This window comes from Esox lucius, chromosome 19 (genome assembly GCF_011004845.1).
Source record: "Esox lucius isolate fEsoLuc1 chromosome 19, fEsoLuc1.pri, whole genome shotgun sequence".
NCBI classification, from domain to species: domain Eukaryota; kingdom Metazoa; phylum Chordata; class Actinopteri; order Esociformes; family Esocidae; genus Esox; species Esox lucius.
The window spans coordinates 6,620,160-6,645,784 of record NC_047587.1 but is presented as its reverse complement, the minus strand read 5'-3'; the positions used below and the strand labels follow the sequence as shown (position 1 = coordinate 6,645,784).

At 40.3% G+C, this 25,625-nt stretch overlaps 2 protein-coding genes across 3 annotated transcripts in view; one reads left to right on the top strand and one right to left on the bottom strand.

The window, feature by feature from the left end:
* The window catches only part of LOC105018108 (carbohydrate sulfotransferase 8), a 51,205-nt gene extending 46,987 nt beyond the window's left edge, over nt 1-4,218 (bottom strand). The window contains exons 1-2 of the mRNA XM_029114812.2: nt 4,206-4,218; nt 4,005-4,074 (exon numbers count right to left, since the gene is read on the bottom strand). The gene's annotated coding sequence lies outside the window, so the exon portion shown is untranslated. The remainder of the gene's footprint in view (nt 1-4,004; nt 4,075-4,205) is intronic.
* Nucleotides 4,219-21,446: 17,228 nt separating this feature from the next.
* ribc2 (RIB43A domain with coiled-coils 2) lies at nt 21,447-25,437 on the top strand. 2 transcript variants are annotated; one of them, XM_010883256.4, is made up of 7 exons: nt 21,447-21,636; nt 22,294-22,375; nt 23,015-23,326; nt 23,739-23,857; nt 24,162-24,386; nt 24,805-24,971; nt 25,273-25,437. In XM_010883256.4, the coding sequence occupies exons 1-7, from the start codon at nt 21,520-21,522 to the stop codon at nt 25,349-25,351; spliced, it is 1,101 nt and encodes a 366-aa protein (XP_010881558.2). In that variant the 5' UTR covers nt 21,447-21,519; the 3' UTR covers nt 25,352-25,437. The 2 variants fall into 2 exon arrangements, with proteins under 2 accessions (XP_010881558.2, XP_010881559.3); XM_010883257.4 differs by having other exon boundaries at nt 21,549-21,636; nt 23,092-23,326.
* Nucleotides 25,438-25,625: the final 188 nt, after the last annotated feature.

Below are 25,625 nucleotides of genomic sequence, written 5' to 3'. Positions count from 1 at the left end.
CGGCTTTGTGGCTTCACAAATGCTTTGCTGCATACCTCGGTTGTAACAAGTGATTATTTCAGTCAAAGTTGCTCTTCTATCAGCTTGAATCAGTCGGCCCATTCTCCTCTGACCTCTAGCATCAACAAGGCATTTTTGCCCACAGGACTGCCGCATACTAGATGTTTTTCTCTTTTCACATCATTCTTTGTAAACCCTAGTAATGGTTGTGCGTGAAAATCCCAGTAACTGAGCAGATTGTGAAATACTCAGACCGACCCGTCTGGCATCAACAACCATGCCACGCTCAAAATTGCTTAAATCACCTTTCTTTCCCATTCTGACATTCAGTTTGGAGTTCAGGAGATTGTCTTGACCAGGACCACACCCCTAAATGTATTGAAGCCACTGCCATGTGATTGGTTGATTAGATAATTGCATTAATGAGAAATTGATCAGGTGTTCCTAATAATCCTTTAGGTGAGTGTATAACTAATAAAACGTATGAAAACAGTTGACTTAGACAAATGTATTTACACAAATTCAATAAAAAGTGCGTAACTGATTGTAAATGTAACTGGATGCAATCGGTCAATTGAGGATAAACACGTAAACAAAAAATAGTGTTCAAAATTAACCGTTCACCAGTCTGAAACCCGCATCGCACTAGTACTGTCTTTGATGGATATGTGCTGGTGCCTCTACCTTGTCAAGAAAAACACTGATTGATTCAGCTCAGAAAGCATGTTTTCTCTAGAGTTCCATTGGTAATCCAAACATTAAGAATAGCTTTATCCAACAATGCTTTATATTCCCAGTTAACTAACCATGTGTTGATTGCAATGTGATTAACATATATTCAATATAGCTACCGGAGGAACTGATAATCGGACGTCACGTGATCGATTTACGGAGATATGATTTTTATTGGCTGAAGTATTGGTGGCAAATAACAGTTTCGTCCACCTTAAATTTCACTACCTCGAGTTTTACATTTTCTTATTGATGCCTATCGCCAGCGATATATACTTCTGATAAGTAAGAAAGCAATAGACTATATTTCAAAACGTATTCATGGCATAATTCCATTCCAAGCTGCAAAGACGGCCTAATTCGATTCCAAACGGCCGTAACGTGGTACTTACAATGCACTTTATAAAGAGCAACCAACGTAGTGGTTTGGGAAACAGGCATAGGTCCGTCGTAACAAAGTCCATCTTAAGGCTCCGTGTATCGTTAAACCATCGAAAGTTCTACGTTATCGGGAAACCGGGCCCAGGTTGGTAACATGATTGGGTGTTGGAATTATTTTTTAATACAGAGAGGATGTGTCTGTCAGAAGTGAGGATGGGGAGGGGTTCATCACTCTGTGAAAGACTGCACGGGAAATTAGTGCAACAATATAAGATTAACGTTTCTCAATGTATAATTGCAAAGAGTTTGGGGATCTCATCATTTACGGTACCTAATATAATTAAAAGATTCAGAGAATCCGGAGAAATCTCTGTACACAAGGGACAAGGCCAAAAACCAATATTGGATGGCTGTCATCTTTGGGCCCTCAGATGGCACTACAATATTCTGAAGTGGTAATCACTGAATGGGCTCTGGAACACTTCTGAAAATCATTGTCTGTGAACACAATGTTGTTTCATCCACAAATGCAAGTTAAAACTCTATCATGCAAAGAAGAAACCATATATAAACAAGATTAAGATCCTCCACCACCTTCTCTGGGCCCAAGCACATTTAAGATGGGCTAAAGAGGAGAGGGACCATCCAGCTAATTATCAGCACACAGTTCAAAAGCCAGCATCACTGATGGTATGGGGGTGCATTAGTGCACATGGCATGAGTGATTTGCACATCTGTCAAGGCACCATTAATGCTGAACAATATATACAGGTTTTGGAGCAACATATGCTGCCATGCAGATGACATCTCTTTCAGGGAAGGCCTTGTTAATTTCAGCAAGACAATCCCAAACCACATTCTGTATTACAACAGCATGGCTCTGTAGTAAAAGAGTCTGGGCGCTAAACTGGCCTGCCTGCTGTCCAGACATGTCATCCTTTGAAAAGATTTGGTCTATTATGAAATGAAAAACAGGACAAAGGAGACCCTGAACTGTTGAGCAGCTTCAATTCTATATCAAGCAAGAATGGGAACACATTTCACTTACTAAACTACAGTAATTGGTCTCTTCGGTTCCCAAACGCTTACAGAGTATTGTTAAAAGAGGTGATGCAACACAGTGGTAAACATGCCCCTTTCCCAACTTTTTTTAAACATGTTACTGGCATCAAATTCATAATAGGTTGTATTTTTCCAAAAACAATAACATTTCTCCATTTCAACATTTGATATATTATCTTTGCACTATTTTCAATGAAATATAGGGATAAATGATTTGCACATCACTGCATTCTGTTTTTATTTGCATTTTACAAAGCATTCCAACTACTTTGGAAACGGGGTTGAGGGTTTATGTTAGGTTAAGGGTATGTTAAGATGAGAGTTATGGTTACATTTTCTGTTTTCTGGTACCCACAAAGATAGACATTCAAGGCTGTACGTGTGTGTGTGTGTGTGTGGGTGGATGTTTGTGCGTGTGGATTAGTGGTTAGGTGTGTGTGAGGATGTGTGTGTGTGTGAGGGTAGGGTTGGTCTGTGTGTGTGCACGTGGTTTGGTGGTTGGGTGGACATCCGTGTGTGTGTATGTATGTGTGTGTGTGTGTGTGGATCAGTGGTAGAGGTCAAATAAAACATGTGGGTAAACTCTGATAAAAATAAAAGCACCCAATAACTTTTATGCATTTTTCCACAAAATTATAACAGGGAAACCAACTGCATTCACTTGCATTTAATGCCCCCCCCCCAATCTAAACTAACAGTGTAGATTCCACAAGCTCTGCATGTAGTATACAGATTCCCACCCCAGATGCTATGAGGTCAGACAGGATGAGACTATTTATAGCCAGGAAGAGAGAAATTATTCAGAGTGATCAGAGCACAGGTCATTCAAGTCTTCTTTCAACAGCGGAGTCGGGGAGAAGAGACAAGACAAACACCATCTCTCCCTTCTCTCTCCCTTCTCTGTCTCTTCTCTCTCCCTTCTCTCCCCCTTCTCTGTCCCTTCTCTCTCCCTTCTCTGTCCCTTCTCTGTCCCTTCTCTGTCCCTTCTCTCTCCCTTCTCTCTCCCTTCTCTGTCCCTTCTCTCTCCCTTCTCTCTCCCTTCTCTGTCCCTTCTCTCTCCCTTCTCTCTCCCTTCTCTCTCCCTTCTCTCTCCCACTCTTCATTCAAAAAACAGAGTATATCTGTCCACATCCCCCCTTTCCTCCCTCACTGTGACACTCCTCTCCATTCAGGTCAAGTAAGTATTTTTTATTATAGGGGAGACAGGTAAAGATCAGTGCCTCCACTCTTTCTACAAGTCTCTATCGGGCTTATTTCATGACAGTGAGGACATGTGCTCGCCCTCTCTCCCCAACTCTCTCTACACCACTACTCTCCATTCATGACAGAGAGGATGTGCTATCTGTTAGATAGAAGCTTTATGGCTCAATCCACAGTCCCTTCTGTGAGCTGTCAAAAGGAGACACTTGGAAAATATTGATGTCTTCTTCCTAGAACATTGCTGCACTGCCAAAGCCAGGCCAAGAATCATGATATGATTTCTTAATTGTAGCCAACAATGAATTAAACTTGACATGACTGATTGTGTGTATCAACTGGATGTTTTGAATAAAATGTATAATTTCTTATTGTTTTAAGTTAGTCTGTAAAATGTCCTGGAAGGATTTAATGTGATTAACGTCTTACACAGGGCTGCCTCCAGAAAAAGTACGCACAATGCAATTCAGGTGATGGGATAACTGAATTCGGGAATAGATAAATAAAGCAGCCTACGAGTAGCCTGGAGTGTCATCCCATGGTACACGCCGCAGTGTTTGATTTCAATACAACAACCTGTATTGTTTGATAGAAAAAAAACCATAACAATAAACAAGATGTTATTTACTCACCTCAATCAGCATCAGGCTTGGACGCAGGAAAGAAGTTAGCGCTTGTCCGCGGAAATAGTATTTTCTCTCGCTTAATGGTGTTGATTTACAAAGAGGTCTCTCAGCATCACGAATGAAAACTCAGCTTTTGCATGTCTCTTAAATTTGACAATAACATCTTCCAAACGTAAGCCTACTTAATTTATCGCCATATCCACTGACCAGTCACGTTCTTGGTTGTCCGTTGAATTCACTTCCTAGGTTTGTGTGGACCGCTCCAGAGTAGCTCTATGTTGAGAGAAGTAGCCTGCAAGGGCGGGTTGCCAAAATGTGAGTGTGAAGCGCAGCGCGCGCCGCCCGCATCTCCCTGCTTCTATTTCTTGCTCTCCATGTCCCTGGCAGTCCCATGGGAAAGCGAATGCTGCTTGTACTGCCGACACTGCCAGGCAACCGCTACAATAATAGTTCATTCTTCAAAGGTCTAGAAACCGGAGGCAGGAATAGTTGTTTGTGTGTTTGCATATTCCATGCTGCCAATGCACATAATTGGAAAAATTGTATGATGCACCTGCGGTCTGTCTATGACCATGAAAATGCATCAAGTGTCAATTTTACAAGACCATACTGAATTATTATAAATAGGTCATATTTTTGATTACATAATTTCAGATGTAATTTGGCAAGTGAAGTAGTACTCTAAAAAAGTTAATTGTGGATTTTGACCTTTGGAATGGTAAAAAGCATGCCATTTTCATATTATACCCAATATAATTGTTATTTTGAAACCTGTGATAAAAATAACTTGGAAAAGTTCCATATAGGTCAGAATGTACATACAATTTAATTTAGTGTATTTTATCGATTGACTGCTGTTGTTCAATGAGCTGCTCAAAAGATGAGACAAAAATATCCACAGAACTCAACTTTTGATAGTTCCAATTCTGAAATTGAAATGAGTATAGCTGGCACGTTCAAAACATTTAAACACCACCTGCAGGTTTTCCGTTAATTTTACCGCATTGCAATCTTGTAGTCTTGTAATAATGCAATCTTGTGCACATGCTTTTCACCATGACCAAGCATCTTGATTACCATACACCTAGACCCTTGTGATGAAATCGGTTTTTTATCCTTTGTCAAGACGTCCTAAAAGGTGTGGCATGTACACTAGGGTGCGGACAAAAACTGCAAGCCAAAGCATTTTACCACCCTCTGCTGGTCTATTTGGGTACACTGTAAGCCTATTGCGTACATGCTGACAGCTTGCCAATGGCCGTTGTCCATGGAGGGACTTTCTGAATGTATGACTCAATTGTCTTGTGAGTTCATTACATTCTAAACAATGGGCTTTAATAGCTGCAAGGTCGAAATAATAGATCGTTTGCAGATCTGTGGTGGCAGATATTGATTGAGCTGTGGGGACGTTGGTCTATTTTAGCTTTTCACAATCTACTCTGTGATATTTTATGTACTCTAGGAAGGAAAATACATAATCTGCTGGTCGATCTGGTGTTATTCCTTGTTAATATTCTATTATATGTCGGCCTACTGCATAGAATAGAATTCTAAGTCACTCAGACAATTCTAGAACGTCCGAGCATTTGAATGTGTTTTTGTTTGTAAAGATTAATCACTGAGACAACTCAATGTCAAACAACTGAATCGTTTATCCCATAAATAACGTTCAATGAATGAGGTAGGAAAACTTAACTCTTTCATTGATTGTGTTTTAAGTCCCATGTGCTGTATTAATTCTTATGATGGATATTTATATAAATAATGACATTTTTAGCTAGACATTATGAAAAATAAGCTTCCAAACAGGCATTTCTCATTCTAAAAAAGATGCAAGTGATCAGATTATTCTCTGTTATATTTAACGGTAATGGACATGATAAAATTATGTTTTTAAGCTGTAGTTTTCAATATGAAACATTTTATTTAATGGAATATAAATTCCTTTTAATATCATAATTATATGTCCTAACATGTTTTTGACAGAAGCCACCACTGAGGTCAAACGGCACCCAGGTTAACAATGGCACTGCCACCCATGCCAGCGGTGATCAGTCAGGGCTGGGTGTCAGTATTGTCACCCAGCCAGGCCTGGCTCTGAATCCAAGCACTAGGACACCAGAGGGGGATGGAGACCAGGATGCCATCCACCCCCAGATGCAGGTAATTTATACATTTATACGAGCTACACTTTCTCTGCAGGGCTACAGCATGGTCACAGGTCAGTTTGTGCTGTCTTGGTCATTGTCATGTCAATGTTGGCAACAGAGTCCAGGGTACCATTGCTGTAAACCAATACAATGATTTCTTTGAATTAAACTAGCTACTAGCCATGTCCCAGTTTTGTTTAATATCTCTGTTCATAAGAGTTTCCAGGACTGGTCAATTCCAGCTGTTCATATTCAGTTTGCTTTTCTTTTTGTATAGGAGCGGAAGAAGGAAAGAGCCATACTGAGAATGGGAGTATATATAATGCCATTAAAGCAGTATAAAAAGTTTACCTCTATACACCAACAGAAATGTAGACCTTTGCTGCTATCTGAGGTACGCAAAAGGCACACGGCTAAATCAGCCAATCCAACCCTCCCCACCAATCAAGCCAACCAGCCTCCGCTGCTCCACGGTCTCTGTGTCAATGAATACCGGGCCGTCTACAGAACAGTGGTGGAGCCTTTCGTTGTTATGTCACGCACATCGTCTTCCTATAGTGATGCCCAAGGATTATACCTGAAGGAGCGACTGTGGCTCGCACTAGACAGGCCAAAGCTTGAGGAGGTGGTTCACGGGGATGGTCGGGTGGAGGTTGTGGAAAGGTTTATGGCAGGTTTTTGCCGCAACCCAAGGTTTACGCTGGAGAGCTCAGCTGGTGGTGGAGGCCATAACAATCTCTGTTTTTAGTCTGCTTTGCAAAACCTCTAAATCTTTTTTAAGAATGAAATAAAATTACATTTTACACCTTCCCCTGATTTCCTGGCTTTGTAGTCATCAGAATACAGCAGATTATGTAGTAACACCGACAAGCTCTGGTTTGATGAGTCAGCCACTCGTTCCTAAAATACAAGCAATGTAATTCCTATGGGCGGAGTCTAATATGAACAGACAGGCCTATATCACAGGCCTATATCGTTATATCACTCCTATATTAGGTTATTCTTTAACATCTCTGCAAAACTGTTGCTGTACAGCAAACAATTTGGTCTCAGTTCCTGTGAGTTCAGATTAAAAGGGCAGAAACCAGTGTGCATACTGTATTTCTGAAGATATTTGCGTGGTTCAGATTTACACTGAATTGAAAATGATATTCCTGGAACCAACAGGGCATAATAAGGAATACAACGTATTTGCTATTTGCAAAGCTGTACATTTTGGTAAAATCCTGTAAAATAAATGCCCTGTGTGCCTCAGTTGGTAAAGCACGGTGCCAGGGTCGTAGGTCGTGGGTTTGATTCACATCCGGTACCATAAGTCAATCTTAGTTTCTGATATTTCGCCTTGTCAGGTCATATGAGACATTGAGCCCATGTCACCTCCGTTCCCTGGCATAGTTTTGGGTTTTTAATTAACTCTTGTACCTAGCTCCAGATCGAGAACCATAACACATTACTAACATATTGAACCTAATACAGAAAGGCTTAACGTGACATACTGTGCCAATCATTTATTAGTCAGATCTCTGTAAGATGTAGAATTGTAGAAGAAAAATTCCAGAGTTAATTGGATCGATTTGACTACTGCCTGTCTGCGGATATATAGCCCTTTGGACTTGGAGGGAGAGAGAGAAAGAGACATGTGTTACGGTGAGGTGACGGACAGCTCCGTCATCTCCTGCTTTTCCCGGTTTCCCATGGTTCATGAACTCACCCCGGACTCCTTTTATCTTGTCTCCAATTGTCGCTCACACCAGGTCCCAGTTAAGTCATCAGTATGTGTTTAAATGTTGCTCCTCTGCTCCCCTCATTTTGTCGGTCATTGTTCCTTGTCTCTGCATGTTTCGTGTACATGGTGAGCGTTTCGTTTTGTTTAAGTCTTTATTTCCGATTCAGTTTGAGTGCACGGTGTTATTTCCTATTAAAATCACAACATCGACTGACACTCTGCCTGCGCCTGGTTCCTCCTCTCCACCACAAAACCATCGTGACAACATGGAGAAAGACATACATAGAGATCCAGAGGGAGACAGAGCGAGAGAGAGATTGAAAGAGATACAAAACGAGAATGCTTGGTTTGCCTACTCCTGGGATGGACCATAAAACTGTCAGGAAGGGGAAGGTGCTGGAAAGAATGAGGCCAGGCGAGGTGAATGGCTTTTCTTACCTGTTTTGTGTTCAAGGTTGGACTAAAACCACACTTTGCAAATACACCTGAAAGCTGCACAAACAAGTGGATTGGTAACGTCACACCAAGGAGACCACTTTACAAGACAAATGAAATGCTGGAGGCAATTCTCAATGGAAAAGCATCAAAAGAGACTACTGTGCAGGCTAGAATAATGTCAGTGTGTATAAAACATATTTAACTTTGTGCAGAACTGGATTAATTTGGAAATTCAGAATTAAATTAAAATAATTGATGTATTTATTTAACATCCAATTTTCCTCCTGTTACAATTTGAGGATGTCCAAATCGGGATATTGTCCTTGCCAAGATGTGTCCTACAAAGCATATCCTGCCAAGCTGTTCTGCTTGTTCTCACACTGCTTATTCCATTAGGAGGTTTCTGCCAGCACACACAAGCTGGAGGAGGATGTATTTCTGTCATTCTTGCAGGCGCCCAACGATGAGTTGCTAAAGTGCATCTTGACAAGTCAGTCCTGTCGGACAACTATTACAAAGTGCATGTATGTAACGTGTTCATTAAAAAATGATTCCTTGTTGCCAAGTGCCATCAAAAACAGAATTACAAAAGTTGCTCACTCAGAGTGAGGACTACTGCTGGCTTCTGGAAATGATGTGGTCAGCGCATGGAGAGGTCTTTGACAAGGCAACATGTCATGTCAGTCTGGTATTCAGATAAATCAAATGGTCAGTTGAGATTTGTGAGGCAGCAGTGACGTTTGTACTGAAAGAACTTCCTAGTTTGGCTTTGTTCACAGCAAATTACTAATTGAATTATTATGTATATTATACAATTTTGACGTTTGCTTTTATATTCAGTGGTTAGAAAAAAAAAGACGGACAAATTCTGTCAAATTACTGAATAACAATGGTACATTTACATGTATTTATTTTATTTTAAAACATGTTTAAAATGTTTTAATTTAAAAAATAAAATAAAAAAATGGCGCTCTGGTCAATCATATCAAGAGCTCTGCATAACACTTGCCCGTATGAGAGGGTGGCAGGTAAGAGCTGTTATTCAAAAAATCACCATCTGAAAGTACGTCAGGGGTTTGCCAGAAAGCTTGAGAGTGACCCACTTGGTACAGATGACAAACCTTTCTCCACAATGGCAGCCAAACAGGTTTAGGGGGGAGAGGGCATCGCCCGCCGAGAGCATCTGTTTGGACACATTGTAATGCTTGGCAGTGTGGATGTCCACAGGCAGGCAGAGGCAGTAGAGGATGTCCAGGAAGGACAGGCTGAGGCCTAGCATTGTTGCATCGCCTCGTTTTTGCTGTCATCTATGACGTCAAATGACCAGAGAACATCAGGAAATTGTAGTGTGGCATTGGTATTTTGTTTGAACACTCCAATCAAAATATGACAACAACTTAACTTTAATCATTTGCATGTTGCACACCTTGATAGGTATGAAACCTTTTATGAAGGTTAGTTAAGTCAGTCCACGATAATAAGCGTACTGTAATTTCAAGGGCCAGCTTCAAGCCACGGAAACAATAATTCAACTAATAACTGACTAATAATTATCTGTTATGTCAAAATCACCAAATTAAATTGCTTACATGGGTACTTTTATTACACTTAAAGGTGACATTTATTTGTGCCAACCAATGGTTATAACATCCCCCATGTGGGAATTAATAAATTAAGTACCTATCTTTTAATGGAAAATGGGATTCAATACGACATTAGTCAAAATGAAGCTGAGAGGTAACTAACGTGATAGATGAAGGTGGATAGCTGATGATTACTGGGATGTTGTCACAGCGTTTTCTACTCCACAGTCTTTATGTTTGCAGAATAGAGAGGAAATAGTTTCATTTGAACTTGGAGAGATTGGTTTGCATATTCCTTTGATGGTCCATTGGGCCCAGGAAAAGGCCAGGTTGGGAATTAAACTTCAACTAAAGCTATACCATGCAAATATCCCCTGAAAGCTATGAAAATACTGCAGGTTGGGAACGTCACATCAAGAATAACAACAAATCTTGTCCACCTACTTTGCCATTTATTGTCTAACTTCATCCTACAGGACAGTCAAAGAGACTTAGGAGCGCTTAGAAACTAATTTTATTCTTATATACAATACAACTGACAAAGTACACAATTACATTAATTTATGTTAATTTATAATGAGCTATCTTTAACATGACCATAATAAAATGCAAATGCATTCAAGAGGTTTGTAGAGTCACACATTTGAAGAACTTAATGTGTACTAGAAACATTGCATTTTGTTTGATTCAGCATTAACAATTTAATAACATGAATTATATACTTTTCTAAAGTTTCAATTTCCAGCAAGATCCAACCTAAATATTTTTAGCTCAAAATGTGAATTTGTTGTATACTCCTTTCTTATATACTCCGTCTTTATCAAGGGTGTCAACAGTTTAAAGAGGTTATTATGCTATACATTACACAACTTTGAACATACATTTTTAAACACTCTTAAAATATTGTGAGAGTACAGAAATGTATGTTAATCAATCTGACTCTGGCACCAAATTTTATAGCCATGTCATGTAAATAACAATTACAGTTCAACCATAATTTTCACAAAAAAATCTATCCATACACCTACTGTAACTTCAAGGACAAACTTCAAGGCATTGACAAATAATTAAAAGGTAGTGATGTCAAAGCAATTATCTGTCAGTAAAACACACAAGAAAGTAAATAAATTAAATACTATATATTAGTACTTCATGAATCCAAACAGTTTTTGCACCAGCTAGTATATACATATTTTTAAATTTGCACATGAAATAATTGAAGTCATATTTTAATTTAAATAAACTGATGAAATGAGTGGAAGAAAAATTATGCTGAAAGTGAGCTAACCTTAAATACATGAAGAATATCTGTTTGATTATACTGAAAATGTAAAAATAATTCAAAAGTATTTGTTTTCATGATGCTTTGTTTTGCCATATTTTCCCCTTCTATCCTGTAGTATTTGATTAGTGTTCTCATAAATATATTCTGATGAATATTTTAAATTAAAAAAATTATAAAAAATTCAGCTGTGTGTGTATATATATATATATATATATATATATATATATATATATATATATATATATATACACTCACCTAAAGGATTATTAGGAACACCTGTTCAATTTCTCATTAATGCAATTATCTAATCAACCAATCACATGGCAGTTGCTTCAATGCATTTAGGGGTGTGGTCCTGGTCAAGACAATCTCCTGAACTCTAAACTGAATGTCAGAATGGGAAAGAGAGGTGATTTAAGCAATTTTGAGCGTGGCATGGTTGTTGGTGCCAGACGGGCCGGTCTGAGTTTTTCACAATCTGCTCAGTTACTGGGATTTTCACGCACAACCATTTCTAGGGTTTACAAAGAATGGTGTGAAAAGGGAAAAACATCCAGTATGCTGCAGTCCTGTGGGCGAAAATGCTTTGTTGATGCTAGAGGTCAGAGGAGAATGGGCCGACTGATTCAAGCTGATAGAAGAGCAACTTTAACTGAAATAACCACTTGTTACAACCGAGGTATGCAGCAAAGCATTTGTGAAGCCACAACTTGCACAACCTTGAGGTGGGTGGGCTACAACAGCAGAAGACCCCACCGGGTACCACTCATCTACACTACAAATAGGAAAAAGAGGCGACAATTTGCACGAGCTCATCAAAATTGGACAGTTGAAGACTGGAAGAATGTTGCCTGGTCTGATGAGTCTCGATTTCTGTTGAGACATTCAGATGGTAGAGTCAGAATTTGGCGTAAACAGAATGAGAACATGAATCCATCATGCCTTGTTTCCACTGTGCAGGCTGGTGGTGGTGTAATGGTGTGGGGGATGTTTTCTTGGCACACTTTAGGCCCCTTAGTGCCAATTGGGCAGGGCTTCGTGCCCTGGATGTGCATCCCACAAATCTCCATCAACTGCAAGATGCTATCCTATCAATATGGACCAACATTTCTAAAGAATGCTTTCAGCACCTTGTTGAATCAATGACATGTAGAATTAAGGCAGTTCTTATTATTCGATTGTTTTTGTTTTACTAATCTAATGGATTTTAATAAAGAGCCAACAAACATGGAAGTGACTGTCTATGCTCCCATTGCTAGTCTTTACACTGACAGTGTTAAACACGCCACTCAATATTTCTAGAATAAAAACATTACATTGGCACCAGATATCATAGGTAACGTCTCAACATGTAATGTAGCCATTACAGTTCAGCAAAATTCTTCACAGAAATCTATCAATCCATACACCCACTATGACTCAAATGGGTAGATTTAGGTCGCTGAACAGCAATTAAAAGGTGGTGATATCAAAGTGATAATCTGTCATCACACAATATAAATACATATTTCACAGTAACAAAATAAAATCATAGAAACAAAATAAAATCTTAAATGTAATTAATCAATTAATCCTTTTTGCTCCAGCTAACTCGTATAAATGTTCTAGTTTGTTGGATTAATGAAGAAATAAATTGAAGTATGTGGAAAAAAAACAGACATTAATAAACATAAGGAAAGATGACAGAAAATAAAGGGAAAACACCCCCTCCTAGAAATTTAAGGATTCCATCTTACCACCCATAACCCCCACCAGAACATAAATGTCTGTAATGAAAATCTCGGTGCCTTTCACCTACTCTCATTTTGCCTGGGTGGTATATCTGTTGAGGCTGGGTTGACAGACTGAAATGCATCATATAGACAAAATGTTTGGTAAGTGATATTCTCAGTTCCATGCATGTGCGCAGCTTTTTCAAAAACTCACAAAAACACCTGAAATCACCTATATATGGAATTGAATATTACTTAAAATTAGAACCATCAGAATCCAAACATTAGTTCCAGTGATCTTTATCAGAGTTCTCTGATTTTCTGCTGAAATTTGTCATGGCTGTTCAAAAGAAAACAAAACTATGGGTTAATGTTTCTCTTGGGCCACAGACCTCATCCAGAGTCAGGAAACAAGTGGAACTGAAATTACGATTTCTGTAAGTATCTATGTATGGATCCCCCTAAGATTTGAATCGCCCCAAGGTGTGGATCAGCAACTGCCCCCATTGATTAAAGGCATTTCCAAGGTTAGAAAGAGAGCGTGGGTGTTCCTTACTATCGGAATCAGGAACACATTGGTCTAGTACAAACTGACATGAATTGTTCCAGATAGGGACCGTGCTATGTTTAATCGGATTATGATTATTAACTGACTTATCCGGGATGACTGACGACATGATCGTGACGGCTGAAAAGAAAGCGTTGATATGAATGAATGGGTTGTATTCTAAGCAAGCTGGATGATGCATTAAATCCCATGTGACAGCGCAACATGTGACGTGATAAGATACATTTGGTAGAGCCAGCCACCTCCCCATCTTGGATTTTCGGAGTGTATTATAATTTCAGATGAATGGTTTGGTAATTAATTCTAGTTGCTTGAGCATTTGCTGGGTAAACTGGTGAGTAAATGGTGAGGTGTAGAATAAACAACCCATTTGAATTGACAGAATTTCATTCAATTCAATTTTGCTTCCTTTAATTCATTTTCAATTCAAAATATACTTTCTGTGTGTTGTGGCCAGTTGAAATGGGGAGAAAAATTGCAAAAAGAAAATTTGAAAACAGAGAGCAATTTGCTTCTCAAATCAAAATCGACTGCAACCCTGCCCTTGGTTATAAGTTTGGTAATGGTAAATAAATACACCGTTTGTACTGGATCACAGGAGGAAAGATTTAACCATTAACTGTATCTCTAAAGAAACTTCAAAGGCTTATTCTGCCTTTGTCTTTCAGTCTGCTAGCACTTCACTGTCCCCCTTCCTGCCGTAGGGGAGCAGCTTCCTGAAGCGGGACAGGTAGAACAGGGGTCCGATGAACATGCCAAAGTTGGGGAAGGACAGAAGTAGCTGGAGGATCAGACACTGTACACGGTTACCCTCCTGGTCCAGCTTCTCTGGATGCCACATGGATATGAAAGGCCCCAGGACCACCAGAGGCGTGTAGACCACTAACGATGGCACCAGCACGGCCAAGATGTTCTTCAGAGCTGTCCTCTTCAGATTCGTGCCCTCTCCTGGCCCGCTCCGACACAGCACCCACAACATGCCCACCAGACACAGCAGCATAATCAAGAACTGGACTGAAATGTTGAGGGCCAAATACAGGGCAATGGAGAACACCCCTCTGAAGTAGCCCAGTAGCATCACCACCAGGGTGAGGAGCCAGGCCAGGGCACACACCGCAGCACAGTACTCCCCCTTCCCCAGGCGCGTGTTCACCCTGGGAAAGGCCGCTGCAAGGCAACTCGCCACACACAAGCAGGCCAGAAGGACGGGGCAGCCAAACAGGTTTAGGGGGGAGAGGGCATCGCCCGTCGAGAGCATCTGTTTGGACACATTGTAATGCTTGGCAGTGTAGATGTCCACAGGCAGGCAGAGGCAGTAGAGGATGTCCAGGAAGGACAGGTTGAGGCCTAGGACCTCTGAGGCTGACAGGGCCTCCTTGCTGCTCATCAACAGCCACAGCAGGCTCATGTTGACCGGGAGACCCGTCATCAGGAGGAAGACCTTGATGCTAAACCACACAGCGGAACTGCCAATCATGTTGCATTGCTGCATCACCTCGTTAATGCTACTATGTTTGTTGATGACAAAAACGAGTCCTGAACCCAATAGTGACGTGGAATAATTGCTGGTGACATTGTTTCTCGGGCCCCCACAAAAAGAAGAGTTGCTTATGTTGCAAGGTAATGAAGTAGGACTAACGTCACCAGAGGAAGTGCTATTGTTGCCCATGATGTCTTTTCTGAGGAAACGTCTCTTCTGAGGAATTGTATCACTCTGCAGTGGACAAAAGCAAATCCTTAATTACTTTATATACTGAATACATAGCAGAGACACAACCACACCAACCATTCAACATGAATATCTGAAACACTTCAACTTTTTAAAGTCATTTATCTTTTATGCGGAGGCTACTCCTCAAAAAATTTGTTGTTCTTCCTCCACTCCTCCCATTTGCTTCCCATCCTTCCCATTACAGCAACTCCCGACAGGTTGGAAGAGTGCAAGATTGAGACGTATCTCCGGAAGCAGATCTCGCCAAGCCGTTCTGCCTTTAATCGCACTGTTCACTCAACCGGGGAGTACTTTCCAGCACCTATGTGCTTGGAGGGGAATACATTCACCGGCCAACAGCCACGATAGAGCTTGTAGGGGCCTGAACTACAAGGAGTTGCTAGATCTCAACAATGCTGGGCGGTGTTGAGCTAATTTGCACGAACACAAGGCATGACTCCTTATAAGGCATTGTTGGTATGTTACAACCAGTGTATGAAATCCAGTCAGAAATGCCGTTGCTATAGCGCGAGGCAGTGACATCACTGCTTAGCCATCTAAAAGCCATCCCACAATAAGATTTGACATAAGTCTCAAAAACAATAAAATATTGCGAGATTCAATGAATGAAAGTTTATTATTCAGACACTGACACTGAATTTTTCCATTATTACACTATGACTAAAGTATTCACAAAAGATCAATCAATCAATACATTTACATCCAAGCACAGAACAAGCTTCAAAAAGCTTCAAAACAAAGAACAAAAAATCTAAGGTTTTTATTGACTTATTAATGGCAAAGTAATAATATGTCACTCGGAAAAACAAAACATGCTATACTTCGTTAGCACCGGCTAATGAATAAAAATAAATCAGTGATTCAGCACAAAATCAGTGGTTGACAAACACAGCTAAAAGTGAACTAACCTTATGAGACAGATGAAGGTGGATAGCTGATGATGGTGTAGTGTTAGTTTTCTAACCCTCATCAATCTTTATATTTGTTACTCAGGGAGAGAGGAGGGGTAGAGTGACAGAGAATTCCATTGGTCTTAAAATGGACCCAGGAGGGGCCTGGACAGGTATGGGCCTTTTCTTCCAGCCTGTTTTGCGTTCTGAGACTGACTAAAACTACAGAATGCAAATATCACCTGAAAGCTACACACAAATGCAGGTTAGTAACCTTAAACCAAGAAGAACATTTCTCAACAGCTCTAGTCGATCTTCCTTTACAATCCTCCCTACGTTTATCTCTCATCTTGTATCGGCTGTAATATTGTAGCTCTAATCATAATATTTTGTTATACAAAAACAAGAAAATGTTAGTGCTAGTGGGTTGACACATTATTTGACCTGAAAACAAGAACCTTGGAATGGGATTCATAATACCACACTGCCTTATTGCTTAAATACTATTCTGGAGGCCCACTGCTCTGGCAGTAATTCTCAATGGAAAAGCTGTTAAACAGACTGATGCCTAGGGCAGGAAGATATCAAGGTGATTTGAACAGATTGCAACAAGGTTGGTCAATTCTGAGATTTTAACATGTACTTCAATTCAAACAATTAATTTGAAGTGAATTTGAATTTGCCCCATCCAACAGGAAGCCGAATTCCCAAAGAACATTTAATGTTGATTAAATATAATTTAATTTAAGCCACTTTAAAACAATTAAACCCAATTCATGAAACACGAGTTGAGCATTTAGTGAGCATTAATTTCACAAATCTTTTAGCAAAAAGCATATGCTCCATAAACGCAATATATATATTTGTTTTAAACTCTAAGATGACTAAAAGTATTTTGTTTTGCAATATTGTTCCCTTCTGTCCTGCAGTAATTGATCTGGTGCTAAGTTCAGATTTTTAAAACATGAGCTAATTTATTAGTTGATTTTAGTGGCCCATAATGTTGATTGCCAGTGCCTTGGCTCCACTTGCATGTTTTTTTTTTTGTACTGTATATTGACATTCATTCACACTACTCAATTTGGACAGGAATAGAGTTTAGATGTGATACGATATACAACCCAGCTTTATGTAAATGCCTATCATAGATGTAGTGAAGGGGTCAAAGGAACACAAGCTGTAAAAGATAGATGAAATATACAATAATTGGCACACACATTAACATAGAGAATATTCAGCAATTGTGTCATGATTAATTTACTGTAAAAGGCTTCCAATTTAGTTACTTGAGTCTGATTTTGATATATTACTTGACTGTTTGACAAATCAGTGATTGTAGTAAAAGTAATTTCTAGTCATTTTTGTAATGCAGTGGACTTACAACAACATGAAAAAAAGTGATTTACAATAATTCTCTCATGGCATCTATTCCCCCAATGTCCATTGGTTGGCTAGAGTTCTATTAACCTCTTTACTGCATGTGTCTTGAAACGGAACACTGAGTTGTGTTTGTGATGTCATATTTGTCATCCAAGGACTTGAATTCTTATTTGGATTCTTCAGACTCCTGAAGGTGGTGCCAACCCAAGTCCCCACCCCTATACACTCCATTAATTGTGATTGGCTATTTGCGCAGCGCAAAATATATTTTCAAACCGTGTGCAGGGGGTGGGGCAAACTTAGTAAACATGGATTCTTCCACGCTCTTCATGGATAAATATTTGATGACCTTGAGCTATAGGACGATGGCTGACTCTGCAGGTATGATGCAAAAGCATGAAGGAGTCATGTAGCATGATGAGCTATGAACTCGTAAACTTTACATAACAAAATTTACCAATTGTATCCACTCAATTTTTTAAAGTTGTGTGCTTTTGATAAAAAATGTCAGTTATATGACATAAATGTAAAACATCAAACCACTGCACCTTTTTTCTTTCCTTTCCAAAAAAGTCAAAAAGGAAGGTTTTGAGTGAGGAACGGAAGTGTTAAAATTAAGAGCTGTATATTTTGGGGCATGTGTGCATTTGTTGTTAAAGACAGTGGGAAAGATCTTTGCTAACTACAACAGCTGGCCGGATTTGAACCAAGGCTGCTGCACCATATGCGCATCGACGGCAGTGGCCTCCTCCAACTCATATGTTGACAGCTGTCCACTAATCTCATCCCCAGACTATGCCTGATTTGCAATTGAAATATTTGACAGAGGAGAGCTGCGTGCTTCATGAAAGTACACAGGAAATTTTCAATTCAGCTAATCAAACAGTAAGCCCACACGAGTACAGTAATTGTCAGAAGAAGCAAGCAAGTTTATTTATATAGCACAATTCATACATAGGAGCAATACAATGTGCTTTGCAAAGAAAGTAAAGATTTAACGCAATTGAATTAAAACAGTCAGATTATTACAATTCTCTAACTCAGCGGGCTCCAGGGGGACTGCACATGAACTTCAACAAGAAGAAAAGCTTCACTCAACTGCATGTCTGTGGTCAAGTCACGCACCTCCTGCTAATCATCTGAACACCTTCTATGTAGTTAGAAAAAAACTGTTTTTGAAATGAAAGAGACTTTTCAAATAACCTTGTTTTAGCATGATACCTAGCAGGGGAACAAGACTAATGAGAGCTCTGGTATACTTGTGTTTGTGTGTATAAGAATGTGTATTTGAGAGACAGAGACAGGGGGCAGGTAACAGGGTTTGTGAGACAGGGAAGGCATGTGTCAAGTTGAAAACTTTAGGGTATTCTTTTTGTGTTTTCCCATTTACCACCACAACAACATGTAGACAACATTGTGGTTTTAAACACAACATTGTGGTTTTAACACTGCCAAAACACAGTTAGAGTTTGGTATATGAGCCAATACACATTTGTTAGCAGAAGCCTACCTTACATAACAGTGTGAAATACAATGGCATGTGTTAAAAGAAGTAGAGGAAAACTATTAGCTAACTAGAGGTATTCTGTAGCACATGCACAGAAGGTATAAAACGTCCACAGGTATACAGGGGGCAGGGCGAAAACACTAATGGCGCTCAGTATGATAGGTGGGTTTGATGAGTAACATTTTCATCATGGCAAAAGCACCCTGAAAATAAGCATGTTTTCTGTGCTTTAGCATGACCATGTTTCTTCTATGATTAATGCATGCATTATTATGGAAAACACATTTTGTTGGTAAATCCAAGGGGCTGGCTTGTGTTTTCATCCATGAACCATAGTGGCTGGAGGCCCTTACAGTTTTTTTTCAAGCATATGGTATACAATGACATCATCCCCTTCTCTTACCGCCAGGCAGTGAGACAAGCTTTGCAAGTGGCAAAGGAGTGGACGTGCACGTGACAAACCGCCTGCGCGTCCCGCTGACACCTGACAACCTGGAGTCAATTTCCTTTAGCCTCCCAGGACTTCACATACGACTCAAAACAACACCCGAAAATGTTGGCTTGTTTCACTATGGCCACGTACTGGTGTACAGCCTGCCACCTGTGCCTGCCGGCAAACCAGAAGAAAACAGCGAGATGTCCCTCACACCTTCCCTGGGTGCCTTTTCTTTGGGTGTGGACACTGGGCAAGTGCAAGGCTCGGCACAAGACGATGCTCCCGCTGGGATTCGCTCTGACTCCTCCTCGAGGGACGGCAGTTTGTCCTTAGCGTGTCAACCTGAAGATTTTCAGTTAAATTACTTGTCAGATTTAAGAGGTAGTGACGAGCTGTCCTTATGTAGCGTCTCAGAGGATTACTACACATGTTCATCTTCAGCTTCTCTTGGCTCCTTCCCTTCGCCTCGGAGTGCACGTTGGGCGTCAGCCACTGGGTCCCCGACTCGAGAGTCAGGATCTTCACCAAACCTACGGAGCTCCACGCCAACCAATGAAGATCAATGGCACAGCAATGAGCGGGTATCGGTGGAGTTCAAAGGCAAAAAGTACATGCGAGTTCTGTCATGTGTGAAACCTATGACAGATAAAGACTGTGAGGCCAGTTGGACGGTGACAGACTTCACAATGCGTGGGGAGCTAGTATTCTCTTTGCGCCTGGACCTCATGCTGCCCAAGCCCCTCATACCATGCTGGATGGAAGGCATAGAGGAGTACAGGTGATGAATATGGTCTTAAGACCTGGACCGTACCAACATTTTATTTGTTCCTCTAACATTGAAGAACATCTGAACTAAGCTTAATTTCAAATAAAAAAACTGCCTCTGAAAACTGCTAACGGGCTTTATTATTAATCAAAGCATTTCAAGCAAGTGTCAGCACTCAATAACAGCCTACACAAGCGACCAAAAATAGACACCCTTGAACCTTTCTATATTTTTCTTACATTTAAAACAACTTTTAGTCTCCAAATGAAGGACACCCTGTTATGGATTTTTGAAATTGGAAAAACACGTAATTTAAGTTTTCAATTTTAATTTAGAACATTAAGGAAGTGCCTGCCAAAAGGCTGTGGTTTTCAGCTCTTGCCATACATTTTGTGATTCAGAAATAGACTACTACATGGGCAATCCGAAAACTTTCTAGTGTTTTTTCTTGAACCATTATAAATACATGTTAATAACTGACAGTTGGATGCAGGCTATAATAATGAATATAGTTAATTGATTTGTTCAGTGTTTTCGTTTGAACCGCTGGCAGCAGAGTTCTACCCAACATCACCTACGCTGTGCTTCAGCTCGGAGCTCATTCCAACAGCTATTCGTTTTCCATTCGGTAAAAATAACAATAGACAGCAGCTTTATAAAGACATGTTTGTAACTGATTATTGGACGCGTGATATAACAATTGCTATAGCAGTTGATTTTAGATTTTCATGATAAACACACATCAAATTATATACCGATTGTTCGCTAAAATGAAAGACTCGTGTACGCCTGAGACGTATTGCTTCCTTCATGTTATGTGATTGCCTACTGTGTTGAAAAAATGTAATAGGCTACTTGACCGAGGGACTTTACAGATGTACGTATATAATAAATGACGAGCAGTAATTAAAAAATACATGTACAGTCCTATTTCACAGTTTCCATATAACTTGCTGTGTGATTAGTTAACTATCAATCAATCTATCAAATTTATTTATAAAGCCCTTTTTACATCAGCAGTTGTCACAAAGTGCTTTTACAAAACACCCTCTATCAACTCTGGCATAAACCACGTTTTGTTATTCTACCTCTGTTAATTAAAAACAAACATTATAGTACTGTATTTTCCCCTTGACATTTAGAATATTTTTCGTGTTTAAATTACACACAAAAAACACCAACTTCGAGGCAGGTGAATACTTGTGCAATCCATTGCGACCGGGCTGAGACCCGAGACATCTCTAAAGTATTTATACCTAAAGCCAGGTATCTTAGCAACGGATTTGTTTGTGCAGTGGTTACTATCGGTTTGGTCCCTCAAAGAGACAGTACTGGAAGATAGAAGAAAATGGACAATATTGAAACACTTAAGGACCGCATTGCTGCGACTAGTTTGGAGAGAAGGCGTAATAGAGAGATGCAACGTCAAGATAGGATTTTTAATGCTAAAGTTAGAACGATTGGGGTAAGTAGCAATGAACAAAGCTAGCTACCAACATGTTCTAATTTCGTAGCTAGCAACTGTAGCGAGGTAAAGTTAGTTTTGCCATGGACATTCGTTTACTCTCTTGTCAAAGGCTATGAAGCATTCCATGACTGAAAAGTACAGATTTGTTATAGGGATAGGATAGACTGCAATCCATTCCACACATTGTATATATATTTTTTTTATCATTATTTTTGGGCAATTTCTGACTTAAATCCTTCTGACCTCCCCTGATTCAGAATATGTCATGGCACACTTTAGATGGAAGCGAGGGCTCCACAATTAATCGAAATATAATCGAAATTGCGATATTGAAGTGCAATATCCAACAAACGCGATTTTCAGCACCAAAAAGTTGAAGATAAGCACTTCTGACGTGAGGCAATGGGCATGTATGTATATCCGTAATAGTTTTTCTTGCGGGTGCTGTAGGTACCTTTTTAGATTACTTAAATACCTGGACTTATATTTTGTTTAAATGTTTTTTCAATGTTAAAAAAACGACTTTACCTCGCTATGCTACTGTAGGTTTATACAGTTCTGTTTGCAACATGTCTACCACTACATTACTCTAATTTTAGCATACTCATTGGTATTTCTGGTTACATGTTTGTCACAATGTTCTTGTCCTTATAGATTGATAAAGAGGCTCTTGATTTTCAAGTGAATGAAAGAAAACGAAAAGAAGCGAAAGAGGCAGAATCACAAAAAGCTTATGGTAAGTGAACTACTGGCGGATCGTACATGGAACTGCAAATATATGCGAAATTGACCTGTTAACCACTTTCTTTAATCCTGTATTCCCCCAGTCACTAGCAGTTATACCTTTTTTTATTGTTACTGAACGCTGTTACATGTCAGTACCAACTGTCAGTCACAACAGAATTTCCCTCTGCATTTCCCTCTTCCATAAACCAGGGTCAGGGTTTTTGGAATCATACCAGGCCAATTGAATAACAAAATTGTATGTTTACATTAAAATCACTGATTTAAGCATTATCTAAAGGATCATGGTCAAATGATATGAGACCATCTTGATAAAATATTCATAGCAAACCCAATTTCAGTTGGGACAAAAAAATTATTTGATATGATTAAATATGAAAAATAGTATGTAAACTGGAAACAGTTGCAATTTGTGGCATGTCATCCCCATAGGCATCTGTGCCAAGCAGTCACTATTTTGACCAGTAGGATAACCTGGGTTTAAGGCTTACGTTCTTTCAACTGAATGGGACAGTAGGCCTATTGGTAAAGGCCTTATTGAGCATCATGAGCCACCATGTATACGCTTCAATGGTTCTGTGTGAAATAGTAAAACACACGGTCATGTCTCTAAAATGCATGCCCTTCATAGCTGAAGATGTGGTGCTTAATGACAAGGCTGCCTGTGTACTTGATCAACGCCAACGCAATGATGAGCGTCTGCTGCAGAAAGCCATAGACGACTTCCGACTGAACTTCCAGCCACGCTGGAGCCGGCGAGAGTATGACATGAGTAACCCGGATGAACTTAGGAGCCAGGAGGGGATCCAGATGTTGCCTGGCCTTGTCGGAGAAGACCCAGACAGTCAAGGGAGGCTGAAAAGGCAGCAGGAGCAACTCAGAGAGTGGTCCATCCAGCAGCAGCATGAGCTGGCCACAGCGCGACACCAGAAGAGACTGGAAGGTAGGCTTTGGAGGAAAGGGAACTCGGCTACCTCTCTTGAACCCTACATCCCTACCCACTGTTCGGTCTGCCACATGTGGTCTCTTGGCGGTTCCACCTGTACTATCCTGGCACCCCGATGCTGAAACCAGCTTCCCCATGAAGCTAGCACAGCCGTCCCTGTCATTGATTCTTTTTTTAATGTCTAAAATCCCACCTTTTTATGGAGAACCTAAAATAACTCCATAGACTCTCCCCGTCCAACACTTTTCGTTTTTTGGCGAACTAATGCCTGCAATTTGTATTACTGCCTTTGGTTAAGACCTTTGACTAACATGTCAAAGCAAATGTAGTTCAGAACGACCAAACAAAATTGGCACTCGTACTCAATTGCCCCTTCCAAACACTGTCTGTCCTTACCTCAACTGTGTAGAGCAGCAGTATGATCAGGACAGAGTGGACCTCGACAACAAAGCTCTCCAGCTCCAGAAGATGGAGGAGGAGAGGTTGAGAGCTGTTGCCCTGGCAACAAAGGATTTCAATTTGGCAAAGGTGAGTTACCATAAGGAATTCTATTACACAAAAGTATGTTTTAGTTTCCACAATTCTGAACCACCTTTGAAGTAACTGGGCAAGACTTCCTTGTGAGAGGTTGACCTCCAGGTCATAAATCAATTACTGTATCTAAAAATAAACAATCGACCTTGGTTGGAATGTATTCAAATTCTACAAGACGTAGAAAATCCTTCATTTTGGAAACAATATGCTCAGAGGGCATGTCACAATCTTACATGAAATGTGTTCAGTACGGTTAATGTTTGCTGCCTTCCCGTAATGACACTTTTGCCCGAACCAGGCGGCAGAGAATGCAGAGAAGCGCTGGAAGGAGTGGCGGCAGGAGCAGGAAGACAACAGGACAGACATCCTGAACCAGCTGCAGGGGGAAGTGCTGACTGAAAGCAAGGAGCAGGGCATCAGTGTGCTGGGTCTGCCCCGCCTCAGGCCCGACCACTACAAGGGCCTTATGAACACGCAGCTGCAGCTCATTGATGACCAGCAGCGACAGATAGAGGAGAAGAAGGTACGCCTGGGCGTGTCTCTTCTGCCTGTTTCTACCTTTTAAAAAGGATATTACAGTACTTGCAGTAGAATTATACATTGTTCTGTAGGAAACTGAAGTGGAAAACTATGCTACTCTGTAATTTGATCTTCTGTGGAGACCACTGTAGAATGTTGTAGTATACACACTGTGTTGACTTTCTAATACGAAGTTGTATATTCCCCACCCAATCAATTTCCCTTATATCCCACGGCCTGCTTCCCGTGGTTGAGACTACAGTGTGTGCCAAGTACAGACCCTTAATTGTGTTCCCTACATGTCAGAGCCATGAGCAGAAGTGCAGAAGTGCCTAGAAACTTGGGCGTGTCTGCCTTGTTTGGAAACAACCCCTATGAATGAGTTTGCATCATGCTAACTGTTTCCATTGTTGCCTGTGAAGAGAATTCTGGCTGAGCAGCAGCAAGAAGAGCGCCAGCAGGAAGCTCTCCGCATGTCCTCGGCTCGCACCGCCCTGCTACTGGAGCGACAGCAGGCTCGCATCAACAAGCAACTCCGTCGCACACTGGATAACACCAACGCACAGCTGGCTGAGGCCCGTCGTCAACAGTGAGACACTTTACATTTGTTGAGATTTAGACACTTGGATGCACCTGTACACCTTTCTTGTTGCATCTTCATAATTTTTTATTGACGTGCAGTGTCAATACAGTGTTTGTCACTTTTATTTTGAAGGTATATTTTATTTTGAGGCACGTCTGTGCAAGATTTGCACAGTTAATTGACACAAAACCATAAACTAGAGTTTGCTGACCTGCCCAAACTACCTGCACATCCAAATCCATAAATAACAACAAATGCAGAGTGATTTGTTCGTATCAGTTTGACAAAGGCCTTCTTCTCTTTCCAGAACAAAACACCTGGAGAAGGTGTACACTAACATCCCAGATGAGAGATTCTTCTCCCAGTTCAACACCAGCAGTCGGTAAAGGATGACAGGATCGTTCTGGGTTGTACATAATTCAGCTATTATGAAGATATATTTGAGCGTACCAATAAATTATGTCAAACAGTTTTTATGTCTGCAACTTCCATTTGTTCTTTTGCTTATGCATGCTTACAGGGCTTTGGCACTGTTGTACATCTTCACGCGGTAAAAAATGTAAAATGATCTGATCCTGGCGCCGGGCCGGACTCTCATTAGAACATAGACGTTAGCAACTAGAGTTGTTAAACAACATTGGAACTTTAATTAGAATTGAT